At 32.5% G+C, this 19,518-nt stretch overlaps 4 protein-coding genes across 6 annotated transcripts; 3 read left to right on the plus strand and 1 right to left on the minus strand.

The window, feature by feature from the left end:
- Positions 1 to 1,752: 1,752 nt before the first annotated feature.
- Positions 1,753 to 14,106, plus strand: LOC143258914 (tudor domain-containing protein 3-like). The gene is made up of 17 exons (XM_076519461.1): positions 1,753 to 2,112; positions 2,458 to 2,542; positions 2,621 to 2,820; positions 2,899 to 3,046; positions 3,136 to 3,369; positions 3,444 to 3,577; positions 3,654 to 3,890; positions 3,965 to 4,610; positions 4,684 to 4,797; positions 4,873 to 4,969; positions 5,056 to 5,216; positions 6,075 to 6,181; positions 11,260 to 11,393; positions 11,536 to 11,672; positions 11,742 to 11,924; positions 11,993 to 12,143; positions 12,226 to 14,106. Exons 1-17 carry the CDS (start codon positions 2,075 to 2,077, stop codon positions 12,540 to 12,542), a joined length of 3,123 nt encoding a protein of 1,040 aa, XP_076375576.1. The 5' UTR covers positions 1,753 to 2,074; the 3' UTR covers positions 12,543 to 14,106.
- Positions 6,698 to 10,243, plus strand: SAK (polo like kinase SAK). Of its 2 annotated transcripts, XM_076519738.1 has the most exons (10): positions 6,698 to 6,920; positions 6,989 to 7,084; positions 7,255 to 7,468; positions 7,545 to 7,657; positions 7,744 to 7,836; positions 7,905 to 8,726; positions 8,792 to 9,097; positions 9,166 to 9,447; positions 9,636 to 9,821; positions 9,893 to 10,243. In XM_076519738.1, the coding sequence occupies exons 1-10, from the start codon at positions 6,873 to 6,875 to the stop codon at positions 10,067 to 10,069; spliced, it is 2,337 nt and encodes a 778-aa protein (XP_076375853.1). In that variant the 5' UTR covers positions 6,698 to 6,872; the 3' UTR covers positions 10,070 to 10,243. The 2 variants fall into 2 exon arrangements, with proteins under 2 accessions (XP_076375853.1, XP_076375854.1); XM_076519739.1 differs by lacking the exons at positions 6,698 to 6,920; positions 6,989 to 7,084 and having other exon boundaries at positions 7,336 to 7,476.
- On the minus strand, positions 13,920 to 16,939 carry PIG-L (phosphatidylinositol glycan anchor biosynthesis class L). Of its 2 annotated transcripts, none has more exons than XM_076519744.1 (5): positions 16,256 to 16,928; positions 15,927 to 16,008; positions 15,616 to 15,812; positions 15,418 to 15,548; positions 13,920 to 14,385 (listed from the first exon to the last, which is right to left on the minus strand). In XM_076519744.1, the coding sequence occupies exons 1-5, from the start codon at positions 16,566 to 16,568 to the stop codon at positions 14,245 to 14,247; spliced, it is 864 nt and encodes a 287-aa protein (XP_076375859.1). In that variant the 5' UTR covers positions 16,569 to 16,928; the 3' UTR covers positions 13,920 to 14,244. The 2 variants fall into 2 exon arrangements, with proteins under 2 accessions (XP_076375859.1, XP_076375860.1); XM_076519745.1 differs by having other exon boundaries at positions 14,210 to 14,435; positions 16,256 to 16,939.
- A 360-nt stretch (positions 16,940 to 17,299) lies between these two features.
- Positions 17,300 to 18,415, plus strand: LOC143259016 (mitochondrial fission process protein 1). The gene is made up of 3 exons (XM_076519748.1): positions 17,300 to 17,592; positions 17,764 to 17,891; positions 17,964 to 18,415. The coding sequence occupies exons 1-3, from the start codon at positions 17,535 to 17,537 to the stop codon at positions 18,249 to 18,251; spliced, it is 474 nt and encodes a 157-aa protein (XP_076375863.1). The 5' UTR covers positions 17,300 to 17,534; the 3' UTR covers positions 18,252 to 18,415.
- The last annotated feature ends 1,103 nt before the right edge of the window (positions 18,416 to 19,518 follow it).

Here is a 19,518-nt window from a genome sequence, read left to right on the forward strand (position 1 = left end):
AATTTTGAGGATGTGTTAATACGTTGTTTGCGATTTGTTAAAATGATTAAAAGAAGGAAGAAATTCCTATTATAGGAAGGTATTATAGGAAGGAATTCCCAAAATACGTTGCAATTAATGTAGGGAGACTTTATCTTTGTAATCTGTTAATCAGCGAAGAAAGTGGTTCGTGTATATGGATGATTTGAAGGCATGATAGCTGACGACAAGGTAATCTTATTTATATAAGCTGAGTTACGCCGGCCGCAGCCGGTGGAATCTCAAGAATTGGGAAACGTCACTCTTACTGTTCACCGAAACTTGATTTTAGAAGCTACCGCGAGAAACACGAGATCCGTGTGACCCATTTCCCCTGCCTGTTACCGTTCAACGCTCATTTTCAAGCGACCAAGTGTTTCTTTCAATTAGTCGACTCATTCAGCGCAGCTCTTTTCACGCGATTTCCTCGGCGATCCACTCGAGTCATGCTTTTTCTTCCTCTTTATGTTCGATTACTTTGCTACTTCGTGCCGTTATATAACGAATTATGTACGTTACTACATCCGAGTATTACCAGGAAAACATCGGTATTAATTTGTTGAATTTATTTATCAATATGCGTTGTTGTATCTTGCAAACAAACGGAAGAAATGTCGAAATATTGATTAACGCGAACTGTACGCGATTGTAGAAAATTTGAATTTTTCCTGTGCTCTAGAAAATTCAAATATTAATACATAATATAAGAAATGAATTTTTATTATTATCCCCAATTTATAAGAATTGTTACAACTTTCAAAATTTGCATCAAAATTTGCAAAATAATCACAGGGATAACACCTTCGTTGTTAAAAACAATTCTATTTTTAGAAAATCTTTGACTAAATGTTCATTCGAAAAATTAACGGTCCTGGCTATTTTTAAATGACAGTCGATATATCGATACTGTCGTATTATTGTTTTCAAATCCCGTTTTCGTGAATTTATTTCAATTATTACACTCAAACACTTGCGAAGTTTGTACTGAAATGTATAACACCTCCGTTGTTAAAAACAATTCTATTTTTAGAAAATCTTTGACTAAATGTTCATTCGAAAAACTAACGGTCCTGGCTATTTTTAAATGACAGTCGATATATCGATACTGTCGTATTATTGTTTTCAAATCCCGTTTTCGTGAATTTATTTCAATTATTACACTCAAACACTTGCGAAGTTTGTACTGAAATGTATAACACCTCCGTTGTTAAAAACAATTCTATTTTTAGAAAATCTTTGACTAAATGTTCATTCGAAAAATTAACGGTCCTGGCTATTTTTAAATGACAGTCGATATATCGATACTGTCGTATTATTGTTTCCAAATCTCGTTTTTGTGCATTTATTTCAATTATTACACTCAAACACTTGCGAGGTTTGTACTGAAATGTATAATACCTTCGTTGTTAAAAACAATTCTATTTTTAGAAAATCTTTGACTAAATGTTTATTCGAAAAACTAACGATCCTGGCTATTTTTAAATGACAGTCGATACATCGATATTGTCATATTATTGTTTCCAAATCTCGTTTTTGTGTGCATTTATTTCAATTATTACACTCAAACACTTGCGAAGTTTGTACTGAAATGTATAATACCTTCATTGTTAAAAACAATTCTATTTTTAGAAAATCTTTGACTAAATGTTCATTCGAAAAATTAACGGTCCTGGCTATTTTTAAATGATAGTCGATATATCGATACTGTCGTATTGTTGCCACCGATATATCGATCTTGAAATCACAGTGCACTAAATGTCCAAGATGGTGGTCGGGAACTTGAAGTCTGATAGGCGCGGTTCTTTTTCAGCATTGTTTGATAAAATCAGAAGGTGCCAGTGCGTTTAGTGAACAACAATAAATAATCATTAACAATTTCGATCTCTCTTCGTGACCGTTGATTCCCGGGAGACTTATTCACCATTGGTTTGCACGTCAGCTGACACATGTTTATGTATATGACGAGTACACGCATGCAACGCACATGAAATATCTGCTGGGAAACTAGTCGAATTAATGAGATTGGCTCCTTGAAAAATTCAAGCTCGAGGTCAACATGACGATGAATGTCGTGAAATTGAAGGAAAAGGGGTGGTGCGTATAAAAATGGATATTACTTTGTTCATAATAATTTACGAAAATATTCTAACTACTCGTGAATTAGAAAACCATTCTATGAGGTATTTCTTAACATGCAAGACCCATTTCTGTGATAAATCAAAATCACGAAAAAATATAAACATGTATCTTATTAGAAAAACAATTAAACAAGTTCATATCATCATGAATCTTATTATAGGGTCTTGCATGTTAAGATCTGTCCTGTAAAAGTATTACACATTACAGGCCTTTCTAAATAAACAAGTATCTTTAAACTGTAGAAAATTTTAGAAATCAAAGTTTTTAATGCAGTAACATATACTTGAATGTATGAATTAGGTACATCACGGATCATGCCTACAATATCGCAAGCGATTCTGGAAATATCATTGATATCCATAAAATTGTAAAGAGATTACTAGATGTAAGAATAACATGCTTTATACATTTTTGCTAAAACCAATGGTTGTGCTAGTTTTCTACTATTTTATTTATTGCATAGTTGGATTTGAGAGAAATTGGTAATGGTCAAGGAGATGCTACTCAAGGTAATATTGTATTACAAATACAAAAAATACGCAATGTAGCTGCCCCTAAATCCAATGAAGAATCTCGTGCAGCTCCACGTTTATTGAAATTATCTTTAACCGATGGTAAAAATAATTATCAAGCTATAGAACTTGAACACATTTCATCTTTGAGGTAAATAATCTAGCTAAAATAGTTGACATTTAATTTCTACAAATAACAGATCTTATCACTTGATGAATACTGTTCTAGTTTAAATACTCCACCTGGTACAAAGATCCTAATTGTCCCAGGAGAATTACCAACTTCTCACGGTATTATTTTACTAAGACCTTCACACATAGCACAAGTACTTGGAGGAAAAGTAACGAACTTAGTAGAGAAATGGGAATTAAATAAAGTAGGTTCTATCATAAAATCTTTTAATATATTAAAGGAAATGATTTGTTATATGTGTGTATATGTGTATCTAATATAATTTCATGGCAGAAATTGGCATTACATACAAGAGTGAAGTCAACTGAGGAAGGTGGACCTCCTCCTTGGATACCATTTGGTAAAAAAATTATAAAAGTGTCTGAAAATGACAAAAACTTTAAAGCTTTGGCAGAAAAGGAAAAATCTAGCAAAGAAAATGCTGAGTTTGAGGCCCAACGTAAAGATGCTATAGCAGAGGCAGCTAAACAAGGTAGCAAGAAAATTTTTGGTGGTGGAAATAAACAGGTATGCTAGATTGAATATACAACAAGAAATTTGAACATTTTAACAATCATTACAATCATGTGATGATCTTACAGCTTTTAGATCACAGTGTACAAAAAATAGTAGATCAAGGTTTCTCTATTGAACAAGCAGAGTATGCCTTGAAATTGAATAGAAACAATGTGGATAGAGCATTGAAGTTTTTGCAGAAGACAGATAACAAACAGAGGTATATTTTTTTCCTTTTGCATATTTTAAACTACTTAATTAACTGTCTTTTACTATAATAATTACAATTATTTTAGTACACTGAAAGAAACAAGAGAACCTCGAAATAAAAGGTTTGATAAAAAGTCAGAAGAAAATAAGCCAAGCAGTGGAAAAATATCTCTCTTCGATTTTCTAGAGGATAAATTGCCTATACAGTCTGAAGCTGCAGAAACCAATATTCAATCTCAAAGTACTCATATACAAAACACAGAAAGTAGTTATGATCGAGTTGAGTCAAGAAATAATGACATGCAAAGTAGAAGAGGTGGAAGGTATATATCTTTTAAAACAATACATATATTATTAAAATAGTAGTTACAAATAAGTAACTGTTTTGCTTTTACAGAAGTCAAAGAGGAGGACGCGGATATCAAGTACCACCAAGACATTCAGAAGAAAATAAAAATAATAAAAAATTAAATTTTAATAACACCAATACTCCTCAATATTCGCAATACAATGGGGGAAACAATCCTCAACAAAATAAACCCCCAAGATTTCAAAGAAATCAAGATAATCATAATTTTCTTCAACAAGATGCTGGAAATAAATCTTACCAGAAATCACAATTAAGTGATCACCGCAATTCCGGTTTTCAAACGCATGTCGATGGAACAAACGTCAACGATAATAGTAATTACTATAAAGGTTCACAAGAACATCAAGGAAAAAGTTTTGGAAGCAGTAGGAATTACGATACTGATGTCAGAAGTAGACAAACTTATGACACTTCCTATGGTAGACATAATCGATCACAAGAAGATGGAATGCATAGACCTTATTCTGCGAATACAGGTGATAAAAATTACAAAAACCAATTTAATAAATTTCAACCAAATGATAGTTCGGGTAGTAAGAGTACCATAGGGCCCAATAATCAAAGGGCTCAGAATCATTTTGGTAATAATCAAAATCTGAATGTTCCTGTTGGAAGTTCTTGGGTTTGGCGAGTGGGCGATAAATGTTTAGCCAAATATTGGGAAGATAATAGGGTAAGATATCATATATTATATAAATACACAGGGTAATAAGTTTAAATAATAGGTTTTACCATTTGGAATTTAGTATTATGATGCAAAAGTAACCGGTGTGTCGGATAGAACCTGCGTTGTTCAGTTTAAAGGGTTTGAAAATTACGAGGAAGTGCTCCAAGTGGACTGTTTACCTATAACAGATGATGTATGTAAATCATAAGTAAATTCCAATTGTATGATGTTTACAGTAATTAATTGTTGTTTTGTTTAATTATATTAGTTCCAAGTTCAAGATCTTGGCCTGGAACAGAAACAATCGGATCAGTGGTGTAATAACAAACAAGTTCGTTATGAACAAACACAGAATCATATAGCTGGTAAATTTATAAAATTTTCTATATTAGATGCATACTTTATTTTAAATATACTGAAACTCATATTACATATGTGATGTATTTTACAGCGGGCATGGAATTTCGAAGAAGTGGAAGTGGAGTTGTTCCTCCAAATAAAACTAATTACAGTAAAAAACGTAACCAGCAACGCAGCACCCAACCTATTTATCAGCCTCCAGCTCAACGATGTCAAAGCTCTATGCCTATGAATACTCAAAACAATTCCTTACTTTAATGTAACGTCAGTCTTTCATTTTTAGTAACGAAAATATTGGACTCTGCAGAATTACTGATTATAGTGTTATTTTCAAAGACTGACTTCATAAGAAAAAAACAGCTACACGCTCTTCACCCCTAATGGATATAGATGTCAATATTGATAAGACGTAATCGAGTCATGTGCCACAAAATAATTTATATTCGTAAACAGAAACTTGTAACAAGTGTACAATTATAGTACGAATTTATTTCCTTACGCAGTGAAAGTGAAACTAACGACTAAAAACAGTAACATACGTGTTTATTATGTCAGAAAATGTCAAGATATTTATATTGTAGAATAATCGTGTACTATGACGAATTGCGCAGCATTTCAAAATATTTCGTCCACTTCCGCTGAAAAGTTAATACATACTTCATGCGCGTAATGTACATTATGCTGTGTATTATTTGTAACTAATTTGTAATTATAGTTATTTCAAATGAATTACAGTTGTGAGAATTGATAGCAAGTTTAAATTTACAAGAATATTGTAGCTCTCTTCCATTATTTACCTACTTAATGAAATGACTACTACTTTAGAAAATTTTAAAATTGATAATCGAAACTTCTAATTTTCAGTAACATGGATAGTGTTTTATTATAATGGGAGTAATACAACCGACAAAATGGGCAAATCAAATTATGTTTTATATTTAATTACCTAGCAATGTATATCGATTATTTTATTAAATTGCATCGATACCTAACCGAGAAACTAAATATGTAAATAAAACTAATCTCAAACAGGAAATGAGATATTATAGCGTCCATGCTCGGTATTCTAACCGTTCGTGGAATTTCCACTCAAGTGTCCAATGATGTCAGGGATTCTGTTCAGAATCTGCTCCAAGTGGCGGAGAGGAAGCCTCACAAATAGAATTGGACGATTCCAATAGAAATCCATTGGCATCATCCAATTCCATTTGTGATGGGTAATTCTCTCACTCCCATTTTCCTGAAAGAAAGTTGTAAAGCGATCAGGATGCTGGGAGTTCTGCGTGAAACTTAAATGAGTTCGACCACAAATGAGGTTAACATACATATAAGAGACAATAGGTATACAGTAATGGGACTTACAACTGCACGCTTTTCTTATTTCCTAAGCCGGCGCGAACATCATCATTTTACTGCTCATTCAATCTGCAGTGGATCCTATCTCGGCAGTGAATGATCCGCCAATCAGAACAAAAAAAGTTTCTATATTGATCCTCACTAACGGATCAAGCTGCGGCCTAGAATTGTGCAGGTGTGTGTAAATATATTTTTTTATCTACGATCTGTTGCACATTTCGTTACTGATATTTTAAAAGTTAAAGGAATACTGTAACTTCTGTTTGCCTCATCTGGACTGTATCTCTGACAATATGTACTCCTATCCTGACTTGTGGTGTAATTTAATTGAATTTAACTATTTTAAAAATTGACAATTGATAGCGCAAAACTGCACGCCATCTATACATTGTAAACAGAAGACGTATACAATTTATACATGGCAGGTACGCCATGTTCTTTCTATTTCAAAATTTATTAAATCCATTTCTATTTAGACGTATTTCATAAGTAAAAAGTACACCATTTGGTGGCCTCGGTGACTGAAACAATTTTCCCGTATTTATTATACGGATGCCAGAAATGCCACCGCTGTCGGGGGGCTTCGGTGAACAGATAGAGGTTAGTATTTTGAATTTGTACGTTTATAGACTCACATTTAATGTATTATTTATTATTTCTAACTGTAGGATTACGAAGTATTGAACTTGCTTGGTAAAGGCGGTTTTGCTAGCGTATACCGAGCAAAATGTCTCCGAAGTGGCATAGAAGTCGCAATAAAAATGGTAATTCTATTATTTTCTTAGGTTAAGTTTTGCTTGTGTCATAAACACTTGTTGCATTATTATCTTAAATTTTTAATTTCTACCATCAATTATGCACATGTATTATTGTATTTGTTGCACATGTGCATAGATGTAATTCTGCAAACAAAAAATGCTTCATACAATTTTAGATCGACAAAAAATTGATGCAAGCTGCTGGGATGGTGGGTAGGGTGCGTCAAGAGGTTGCAATACACTCAAGATTAAAGCATCCAGCCATACTTGAATTATATACATTCTTTGAGGATGCTAATTATGTTTACTTAGTATTGGAATTATGTCACAATGGAGAGCTTCAACGATTTCTTAAGATGCAAGGTTCTTGTGCATTACCTGAAGAACATGGTATAAATGTAGATATATTTATAGTTCTTATTGTCTCTGAAAGTTGCACATAGCATACCTACTTTTGTTATTTCAGCTGGTCGTATAATTAGACAAGTAGTACAAGGATTATTATATCTGCATTCACATCAAATACTTCACAGGGATATGTCTTTATCTAATTTGTTGTTAAGTAGAGACATGCAAGTGGTAAGATTAATTCCATATTGTAAAAATTTGTCTATCATTTGGTTGATTTAGATCCTTAAGTGCCAATTGAATAATTTTAATTACAGAAAATAGCAGATTTTGGATTGGCTACTCAGCTGACAAGACCAGATGAGAAACATTTAACTATGTGTGGTACTCCTAACTACATATCACCTGAGGTTTGAATATTAATTTACAAAATATGTATTGAAATATCGAATACATTCCACGTAATATATTATTGTAGATAGCAACAAGATCATCACATGGTTTAGAAGCAGATGTTTGGAGTTTAGGATGCATGCTATATACTCTTTTAGTTGGTAAACCACCATTTGACACAGATGCTGTTAAGAGTACCTTAACACGTGTAGTTATGGCTGATTATGTAATGCCGTCTCATTTATCGGATAATGCTAAGGACCTGATAGACAAATTATTAAAAAAGAATCCAAAAGAAAGAATTCGTTTACGTGATATTTCTAAACATCCATTCATAATGAATTTAGAAAGAAATAAATTACATTGTGAAAAAAATGGTATGCGTTGTGCATTGTCTGGAGATGGTATGGTTGACTCAGGTTTAGGACGAACATTGTCTTCATATGGACGACCAAGAATGCGTTCTAGATCAGAAGAACGAATGTCCACTATGCCAATACTTTCCAATGGCCTGGGTGTAATGATTAGTGCAAGGAGCGAAGCAATGTCCGAGCCTATTGGAAAAACACATTTACGTAAAACAAGTGACATTGATTATCATCCAAAGCAAAATTCTGTATTAGCTGGACTAGCACCACCCATACAAAGCAAAATATTCTCTCAAAATCAGCATTACAGTAATTGTGATGCATATGAAAACGTTGATAAATACAAAAATGATAAATTTAAAAAACGAGAAAACCCAGAAAATTGTTTTGAAGGAACAGAAGATGGAGGAAAATTACAAGTTCCACCCCTATCTTCAGAAAGATTGCAGCCTACTAGACACAGAACAAAGAATGCGATTCTTACCATATTAGATCATGGAGAAGTCTGCACTGAATTTATTAAACGCAGAAATGGAGTGGTAAGTGTAAAGCGGAACTGAGTAACTGTTGGTATTTCTAAAGTAAATATATTTTGATACTATAGGAAAAAGTAGGAGAAGTGTGCAGAATATCGGGCGATGGATTGAGAGTTATTCTTTATAAACCAGCTAATTCGATAGAAGTTGGCTCACAACCGCCCCCACTACCAGGTCGCGGTGCAGATAGCATTTATTCGTATGAAAATCTACCCCCACGCCATCATAGAAAATACGTTTATGCTTATCGCTTTATAAAACTTGTAAAAGCTAAAACACCAAAACTTACACTGTATACGCACCGATCGAAGTGTCTTTTTATGGAAAATGGACCACATCCGGATTGTGAAATTCATTTTTACAATGGAGTTAAGGTATAATAATAAATTTCGAAAATCATAAATAAATGTTGAATAAATTGTAACTGTATCATTTACTGCAGGTAGTGCGCGTTGATGGCGTGGTGAAAATAACGGAAAAGAGTGACGGGGTTACCTTTACAGAGGGTGAATTTCCACCACACTTTGATGACTATTATGAACATTATTCGGAATGCTATCAACGCTGTTTATTGTTAGAATCTACTCTAACATCTTTGGAAGCAGCTACTGGACATTCCAGTTTCCCTGTTATAATTGGACGTAGGCCCACTGCAGCCTTAAATGATGCACCTTGCTTACAAGGAAAAGAAAATGTTTCTCAAGCAACAAACCATACACCCGTGGTATGGAACTTATGGAATATTGTGTACAAATTGTGTGTGTGTGTGTGTGTGTGTGTGTGTGTGTGTGTGTGTGTGTGTGTGTGTGTGTGTGTGTGTGTGTGTGTGTGTGTGTTGTATATCCTATCAAATGAATTTTTAGATTTTGTAAGATAACATTATGTGATCTGTAGTGGTACCGTTTATTTTAGATGCCATCTTTTGATGCTAGTTGCTCAGTAATTTCCACTGTAGCGTCTCAGTCACGTAAAATGAATTCCATACGAAATACAAATGCTACCAATCTCAATAAGGTGATAGTTCCAGGCGTTGGCACTGCGACCCAATTATCCTCCGGAGATATTTGTGTTAATTATAAGGATGGTTCAGCCTTAACAGTAAGTAAATAAAATCTGTACAACAAATTAGAAAATATAATTTTTAATTTATTCACCCTCATTGTTATTAGGTAAGTCCTCAAAGTTATGGTGGTGGCATAGTATATGAGAGTAATAATGGAACTGTTACGCGATACAACCAACACTATCAAAATTCAGAAGTTCCACACATGGTTAGAGACAAATTGCGCCAGTTACCGACTGCTATCAAATATCTTGTTCAACCGAAACACAAGAATATTCGGTGAAATTAAATATACCTTTAGATAATCAACTATTTTGTATAGTAGTTTTAGAGTAGTGTAACTACTATAAGAAGAAAAATATTTTTATAAGATTATAGTATGTATTGTATTATTATAGGTAATTATAAAGTCAAGCGATTTTTTTCAAATACAATAAAGAGGATATACATATATTTATATCTGTATTTCAGTTTATTTAAGTATATGAGAAACATTGTTTTAATTCTTTCTTAGCTATAATAATGATATATTAAAAAATATTTACTCTATAACGTATATATATTTTAGATGGAAGATTTTATGAAGCTAAATGAGCATGCATAATTTTTATCATTACACTTCAATCTAAACATTATGAACGTGGTTTCCACAAGGAAACAAAGGTAGTCTAATCGGGGTCATGGATGTAATTAACATTTTTCTCTAGTACCATAGTTGAGTTTAATGACGGAAATGCAGCTAGTTTGTAATTGTACTTTACAATCTTTTGAAAGGACAACGATCCCGTTCACTTTTACTTATTGTCGCCATATTGATCTGTTTTAAAGAGTGACAGAAAATGCATAAATAAACATATATAATACATATATCAAGGTAAATATGTTTATTTGAAAATATCATTGTCAAAAGTTAGTTTGACAGTGTTTCAATTGTATTTTTCTGTAATAATCACGACGAACACATAAAAGTCGAAGGGCTCAAAGGTTTACTTTCTATATGTACATATGTCATATGCACATATGTAGTTCGCAACTTCAATCTGTCTAAACTCATGGGGTTCTATAAACAAGTAGTGTGACGTGTCGACGTGTAATTACGAGAAGTGTGTGGGATGTCATTCACTAATACAATAGAACGACATTCAATTGCTGCAGTAATTGAGGGAGTCTAGTCTTATAATCTTGGAATTGACAAGGGGCAGTGCCCATTCTCAACGAACCTAACCTCATATAATAACGGACACAAAACATGGGTAAGAAAATAATTCGCACATATTTTCATTCTATGTAAGATAGCTGTGTAGAAGATAAGAGTTCTTTTCTTAGAAAGCCATGCAATCCGTTTCCTAGCAACTTATCAATAGCGCTAATGTCGCGTACGATACGTTTCGTAATCTATATGTTTAAAGATTACTCATTCATCGTCTCAGTCACCTCTTCGCATCTTAATTGAACAGGTTGTTGATGATAATCGATATTAAAAATGACAAATTATGAAGTAGGAAGTGACAATCTTCCATTGCGTAGAAAATTTGACAGTAACATTAGTATAGACAGATTTTCTGAAAAAAGTCTTCATGGACTTGAATATGAACATAGATCTTGCAGTAAGTTCCTTTAAATAAAGAAATGGCTATTAATTAGAAGTCAGTACAATATAGTAATTGAGTAACTTATAGTAACATTTATAATAAAATTGCTTGTAATAATAATAAATTGTAAGCTAAAAGTATGTTATTATTATTGCAGGGAATATATGCAATGATTGTATGGCTAGAGTGCCATACGCTACTCTCATTGCAACTATTATGTGTTGCTTGGGAGTTGGTATATTTTGTGGCACAATGTACAGAGGTGTGACACTGGGTTCGTTAATGATGGATCAGGTATATTTAGATATTAGTTTCCTATGAAATATATTATATAATATATTTAATCAATAAATACATTATTAGGTATTTCATTTACGGCTTGGATGGCTAGAAGCTATACAGTTAACGTTTGCAATACTTGGTGCTAGCATGGCAGCTTTAGGTTTTATGATACTATGTGTTGGTTGCCTTGCAACTGGAGCTACAAGACACAAAGTATATCGTGCATGGAGATCCAGAGTGGGTGGTCGTATTTCTTGTGCTGTTGTATGTATCTACTTTTCACAAATGACAATTGGAAAAGGAACAAAACAATGACATCTCTTTTTCCTTAGTTCATGACAATCACATACATTCTACAATTAGGCTGGCTCTTGATATTTGCATTTCTGGTTATAATTACCTGGATTTTTACAATATTCTGGGGCTTGTGCAGTAATCCCAGAGTTCAATCTCTCGATCAGTGTATCGATTTTACTCAATTCAGTAAGTTTTGCAATTTCCTGTATTGCAAATTTTGATATTTTGTGAAATCCATGAAATTAAAGATATGCTCTTTCCTACATAGGTTTCATATTCCCAAATAATACTAGAGTAGAAGATATGCAAGTATGTGGACCCCAGGAAGTAAAACTATTTTGTAAAGATTTTGTGGAAAAGGCAGAAGTAATGTTTATCTTGGCAACAGTAGCTGCGATGCTAGTTGTTTTAAGTCTGATACACTACTTGATGTGTCTATCTGCTAATTACGCACATATCCGAGATCACGAGAAATTCCAAGAATTACAAGAACTTCAGTACCTGCAGGATCCAGGTGATGCAGATTCTCCTCAACCTGGTATGGGAACTTTGAGCTCGCATCATCGTGGTAAAGATAGATTCTAGGATACGGCCCGCGAGATCTTCGCTATGAATCCGTTATAAATCAATCACTCCTGTTTGTACGAGACAGAAGATCTCTCCCCTATAAACATAGACAATATTTTGGTGTTACTTTTCTTTCTGTGTACCAAAATTCAGTATTCTATCGAGTATTACTGCAGTAGTTTATTGACTGAAGATCTTGCGGGAACACTCTATGCCGTCCATTTTCTACGACTGTCTTATAAGCATTTATTTTGTTTTAAAGTTACAACTCAATTAGGTAACGATTAGAAACAAATAAGATATATATATATATATTCATTATTATAGTGAACATTCCATTGTTTAAATTCACAGGATGTTTGAAAAAAATGTGGGCAAATACAAAAGTTGAATACGGTACAAAAAAGTAATGAAAAAGATCGTATAAATGTCTCTGCTCACTGTGCCTAATAAATTTATAGAATTATGCCCATATTTCATGACATCCTGAGTAAGATAGGACAAGATTCCATAATTCGCGTGCGTTTAAAGATAAAGTAAGAGTTTTATATAAAATGGAAATGTACATTGAGTATGCGTGAAACACAAAGAATGTAGCACACAGTATGTATCTATAATTGCTACTTTCTACTCTATACATATAGAAATATATTTATATTCATATACACAAATGTCTGCTGTGCACTAAAATATTATTTGGTTGCTGATGTCTGTATATTATATGAGACTGTTTAACAATGCAGACCGTATATTAAGTATTGTTAATATTCATATTGAGACTTTTGCGCTAGAAGAAGTGTATTTTTTTTATAAAAGTTAATTTTATTGTACATTACTACTCAAATATTCTAAATGTACTAGAGGAAAAATAAGAAATTTGTTAATGTCATAGTTTTCTTTTCAATTTGTATTGATTGCAGTTGCATTTAACAGACTATCACTTCATCATATCAGTCTTTCACAAATTCTTACTCAAGTTCAATTGCCATGGCACAATACTTAAAAAAATTAAATATACATAGATATAAATCATAAAATGTAAAAATTAATTCAAATTATATTTTGAATGCACAATATCCGACTGTGCCAAATTTATGCAATTTGAGCAGTGAGTACAAAAATATCACATCGTACATTATTGTACAATGAATAATAAATTATTACATTGTTAGAGAATTATTACATTGTTAGATTCTAAAATGGTTATAATAAAGTAGCAAGTTTGACTTAGAATAGAACCATACTTGCTCAAATTACAGTTTTTGAAAATGTAATAAATTTTGGGAGGATACTTTTGTTAAAAAAAATGGATGTGAGTAATGTTATAGAAGGATACTTTTGTTTAAAAAAATGGATGTGAGTAATGTTATATTGCGTACATAATTGTGCTCATAATTACATTTTATTTACACAAATTTATTGCGATAATACGTTCATTCATACAAGACAGTTTAATTGCGCAGATTACATTGAATAAAAAATGGATTTATTGTTTCGTTTTTAATTACGCGCTACAAGTTTCGTTTCTAAATATTTGTATATTCCTGTAAGGTTGAATAAAATTTACTTCCTATTTCACATATACGATTTTCGAAAATATTTTAAATGTTCCTTTCATGATTCCTACAATTTTTTTACTATGTATCAGTAAACAAATTTTTTTTTTCATTATTATGTACAATTAATTACAATTTGTACAATTTGTATAAATCACTCTAAGTTAATCGTCGTCAAACTGGAGATCTAACTCCAAATCGAGTGCACTTACTTCTTGAAAGGTATTTATGAAAGTATACCGTGAGAATATCATGTACAACTTTCGGAACCAGACATATTGAGACTTGTGTGCAGTCATAGCATTCTATAAAGACAAAATAGTTTCAAAATATATCATTGTACTCGTGCTGAAATCTATAGAAATAAAGAACGAATAATTTATATAATAAACATTTATCATCAGTTTACAAGGTGACTCACCTAACTCGAGCATCTAAAATATCTCACTTCTTTTCATGGTAGAAAAAAATATTAGAGGAAAACATTGGTTGGTTCAAAGGAGCAAATATTATAATAGGCAAACAAATTTGTTCAAGGTTATATCTTTTGAGATCTTAGGATCACCGAAGTTTTTTTTAAATGGAATGATGTATTTCTATTACCACTCTATGATAGCCGAATTCATAAAGCTTGGGCAATATTCGGCACACATTTGCTTTGGAAATGCCTGAAGAACGTACAATTTTTCGATAATTTGTAGTAGTATCAATATTGACTGTAGTCAGTACAAAAGTTTCGCCTCTTCTCCAGTAACAGTTTTTGATCGTTCTCTTTGCAGTGGTTTAATACTCTCCGTTTTACAAAACAATTGAACTTCGCGGTCAAAATTTTGTTACGGAGAATGGTTTCTCTCGGAGTATCTTTTTGTGTACAGTTGAAATGCTTTTATTAAGTTCCTTTTAGTCTCACCATAAATGAAATATATTTATATCGCTTCTGCGTCACTGTGCATGACCATCGTTTCATAGAAGTAACGTTATCTTTCACGATCAGTAAGTCGAACAAATCAAGATGAACTTTTTGTATTCGAGGTCACGCGAAGGTCATAACATTATAGGTCGTTGGATTCGCCTTAACCTCGACTGTCATATAGTGGTGGTAAAAATATATCATTCGATTTAAAAAAGACTTCGATGATCTCAAAAGATATAAACTTGAACAAAATTTTTTGCCCCTGTGAACCAACTAACGTTTTCCTCTGACAATTTTTTCTATCATAAGAAACAAGCGAGATATTTTAGATGCTTGAGTTAGCCGAGACACTCAATGTACTCTACATTTCTCAAAATGAGTATTACAGTTTTAAAGAAATTGATAAAGGAAAATGTACACTTACTCTTATGGTCTTTCTTTGATCATATGTTACTAAGTACCAGAATGAAGCAGTTAATAAGCTAATTGGTAAATCTATCAGTTGTACATATTTTCTAATTATATTCACAGACTCTAACACATACAGTTTACAATCTGAAAAGAAATTAGTTTTTTAGTATTAACTTAATATTAATTTGGTTTTCTAAATGGTGATACTAACAAGATGGTACTTTCTTCTCAATGCATAATGCAGCTATGGCAAAGTACAGGGAGATGTGATTCTTGTGTCGACTTATGCCATGCTTGTCAAATGTTACAACTGCATTGATTTTGTAAGTCTCTACATGTTGTAAAATACATTCTGCCACTACTTCTGTTGGCCATTGTACATTTTGATCATCAGGTAACTCTGTACTCCTATACATGCATTTATTGAACTATGATAGAAGATTAGAAGGATAAAATGTGGCTACATTCAAGTATGTAACATAAAATTTTGTTTTAAAATAATTAAATTAAATTTTTCCTTACATCACTATAGTTACATTAGCTTCTGGAATTCCTAATAGTTTTATACAATCCCATAGTTCTTCTTTTCTCTTCTTATGTCCACCTAAAAGAACATTTAGATATATATGAAAAACTAAGGATATACATATATCTATTATATTATTTGTACTATATCTGATAATTTATCCTGTTGTTAGTAATGTTGTTTTATTTGTACAGTAGTTGTTATTAAAGCATCTACATTCTGCTTTTATTAAAAATGAAGTTTCTATTAATGGATATCCATATCTAGCAACAACAGGACACATAGATAGGTGTTATATTTATAGTTGACAAATTAAATTCCATACCAGTAGTAAGACAAAGTAGATATAGCTCACTAGCCTTTGATTTTGTGACCCAATAGAGTAGCGGACCAAAGAACATGACTTCATCATCAGGATGAGCCGTAACTAACAATATTCTGGCAGGCGGACCTGGAAGCTGCCACGCTCTGTGGCTTACTTTCTTCAAGATTGAATAAAGGAAAATGCAAACGCAAAGATAGGCAGTAACAGCAATTAACAATTGCCATGATATTTCTTTTATGTAATACCACCACCAACAAATTGCTTCATTAATTTGCAGACTAACGTATTCCTTAATCAAATCGAAATCTAACATTTTTAATGACGATGTACCAACTACTTCCACTTACGAGTGTTACGGTCCTGTCATATTTCTGGAAGATCCTGCTACCCTTGGAAGCTCGGGAATAAGATTTCCTTCTTTAGAGGAACATTGTAAGGTTATGTTGTGCAGAAACGAGATACTAATAGGATTGAGCGCCATACTTGCATAAGTCGATACAAACTACTCTCATAATGTTCGTTCACACTTCACACTTATTCATACTTATCTGCAATCTTCTGTGTTTTTTTTGACAAGTTTATTCGTTTATTTCAATCTATTCATATAAAATTTACTAAATCTTTTCGAAACACACCTGTATTTGCTAGATGATTATTTAAATATAAAGGCAATAGATTTCAGATACAAAATGTTTTTCCAATTATTAGTCAATACGTACTATACCTGCACCTGTTATTTTTTGTTTGGAAACTTAAATCTTTCTGTAAACCTAATGCAATTTTCATTATCTAGCACGTATTCGTAATGAAAATACGAAGTCGCATGATGAAATCATTAGTTTAATTTAATAAGTGCGTTTTTCCAATTTATATTGTAACAATTAAATCTCTATGTAAAGATTTGACTAAATTGATGAAAATTTATTTTTCTATGATTTTGAACATTTTCCCGCGCACAGTAGTATAGTATCGCAGGATGTCCAAACTTATAATTCCCTATATTCAAAATTTAGATTTTATTTTAATTTTGTTGTCAAATTGATGTTATTCTTATATATACTTCATTTAGAAAATTAGATTCATGTAGAGACTCTTGATTTAAAATGGTTCTAAAATTTCAGAATATATTTCAAAAGTAAAATTCATGGAGTGCATATTTAAATTGAATCGATCTACGCCAATGTCGTTTAAGTGGCGTATCGTAATTGAATAGATCTGACTTGTAAAATTGTGTTATGTTATTCAGGGTAAGAATAGTCAAAAAATTGCAAATTGTACAATGTCTGAAGAAAAGGGAGAAGTGGACGTGTTCCGTGATACACCTGTAAGATATTTGGGTAATAAAAAACAGGTTATAAAGCATTGTTACTTAAATTCTCATTGATAGTTCCACTTTTACAGAACTCATCTTCCTTGTGATCATATTTTCATTGGTCTTTATTTCATTTTATTTCACTCATATCAAATTTATTATTCTATTTACATACATATCATAATTACTCTTATAGGATATGCAAATGAAGTGGGTGAAGCTTTCAGACCAATAGTACATAGTTCAATAGTATGGCTCAGTTATGCTGTCTCTGCTGGGTATGTCGTTGCTGATACAGTCCATAAGGGGTGGACGCAATATAGTGTAAGTATAGTTATAAAATCAATTTTTAAAAATATTAATAGATACAATAATCATGAAAATACCATGTTTCAGAGGGACAAAACTGAGGATACAACCAAAAATGCTTTGTATTCCATGTCGGATACCTTATTGTGGCAAACATTTGCAACCATAATAATTCCAGGTTTTACGATTAATAGAATTTGTGCTGCCGTTCAATGTTTCCAAAGAAGAAGTTGTAATCCTATCTTAAGAAGTCAGTGGATACCCACTGCAGTTGGAATATCTGCTATACCACTCATAATAAAGCCCATAGATAATATAGTACATGAAGTCATGAATGCTACTTACAGAAAGTGGACAGGCTACTATCCTAAATGATCACTACTACAAGATCTCAGATAATAGGCCTTAGATGTAATTAACTTTCAAGAAAAATGAAAGTATGATGGTTTATAATAATTCTACAAAATGACGAAACAAATTTTGCTCTTTCCAATATTAAGGGTAACTTACTCTGTGAATAAAAATCTGTTATGTTACTATTTTCATTGTTCTCGAATCGTATTGTATCCTTGTCCGTCCGTTTAATGATCAACTTTTTCTACTTATATTGGAGATGCCATAAAAAATATTTATATCTAATTTTAACCAATGACATGATTCCTTGTATCTACAGTAGATTTGCATTATTGTACAAGTCACGTATAAAATGAGAAAACCTAACATGAAATTATTATACTGTATAAAGTTGGAAAGATTGATCTGTTAAAGAGAGCACAATTACTCAATCTCATAGATTCAAAATATTTTTCGCTTTACCACAATTAATTTTACAATGTTGTTTCTATTATTTTCTCTTTGATTTTTGTTCTGTAGACATTATACGTCTACGTATATCATAAAAGCAAATTATTAAAGAAATGGGAAAAGGTACACAGCGAATAATAACAAAATAATTGTCAACGAATGAATAACATAGATTCTATATATAAATTAGTCGCGTTTGTTACAAATATACAGTCTATAATCGACCAATAATAAAATGCATTCCTGGCAGTTATTTTCGACTCTGTCAGTAAAACACTGGCAGTAGCATTATCCAGTATGTGATCAGACGCAGTGGAAATGTCAATTGTTGAAGCGACTTGTTCTCGTATGGCAATTAGTGTGCAATTACGATGTAGTTTGCTAATTCACAAAGCGTTTCATAATTACGCGTCCTATAATATACTATAAAAATAAGAAATTAACATAATCGAGGAGAAAAACATTAGGAATACGGATTTCGATAATTTGAAATTCAGGTTCACGACTTTCTCATTAGATTCCGTGGGTTCGAATAAGCCGAACGGAACCACTGGAAAACCAAGAATAATTACCGTGCACGGGAAGATCGTAACTCGCAGGCCACGTTCATTTTCCCATTTATCGTCTTGTCGGGCCGGACTAGCTAGCCGCGGAACAATGGCTTCGCGTTGCGTAGGAACGAATAGCCTGTCATACCTGTGACATATAGTTTTTTTCTCGCAAGTACAATCGCCGCGTCAGTCAAGAAGAAAAACTGATCGTATTTCTCTGTTCACGGAACTGACCTCGTGGTTTTTACTGACCGACTAACGCATCCGATGCTATTAGAGAATTCCGC

The sequence above is a fragment of the Megalopta genalis genome, chromosome 3, assembly GCF_051020955.1.
Source record: "Megalopta genalis isolate 19385.01 chromosome 3, iyMegGena1_principal, whole genome shotgun sequence".
NCBI classification, from domain to species: domain Eukaryota; kingdom Metazoa; phylum Arthropoda; class Insecta; order Hymenoptera; family Halictidae; genus Megalopta; species Megalopta genalis.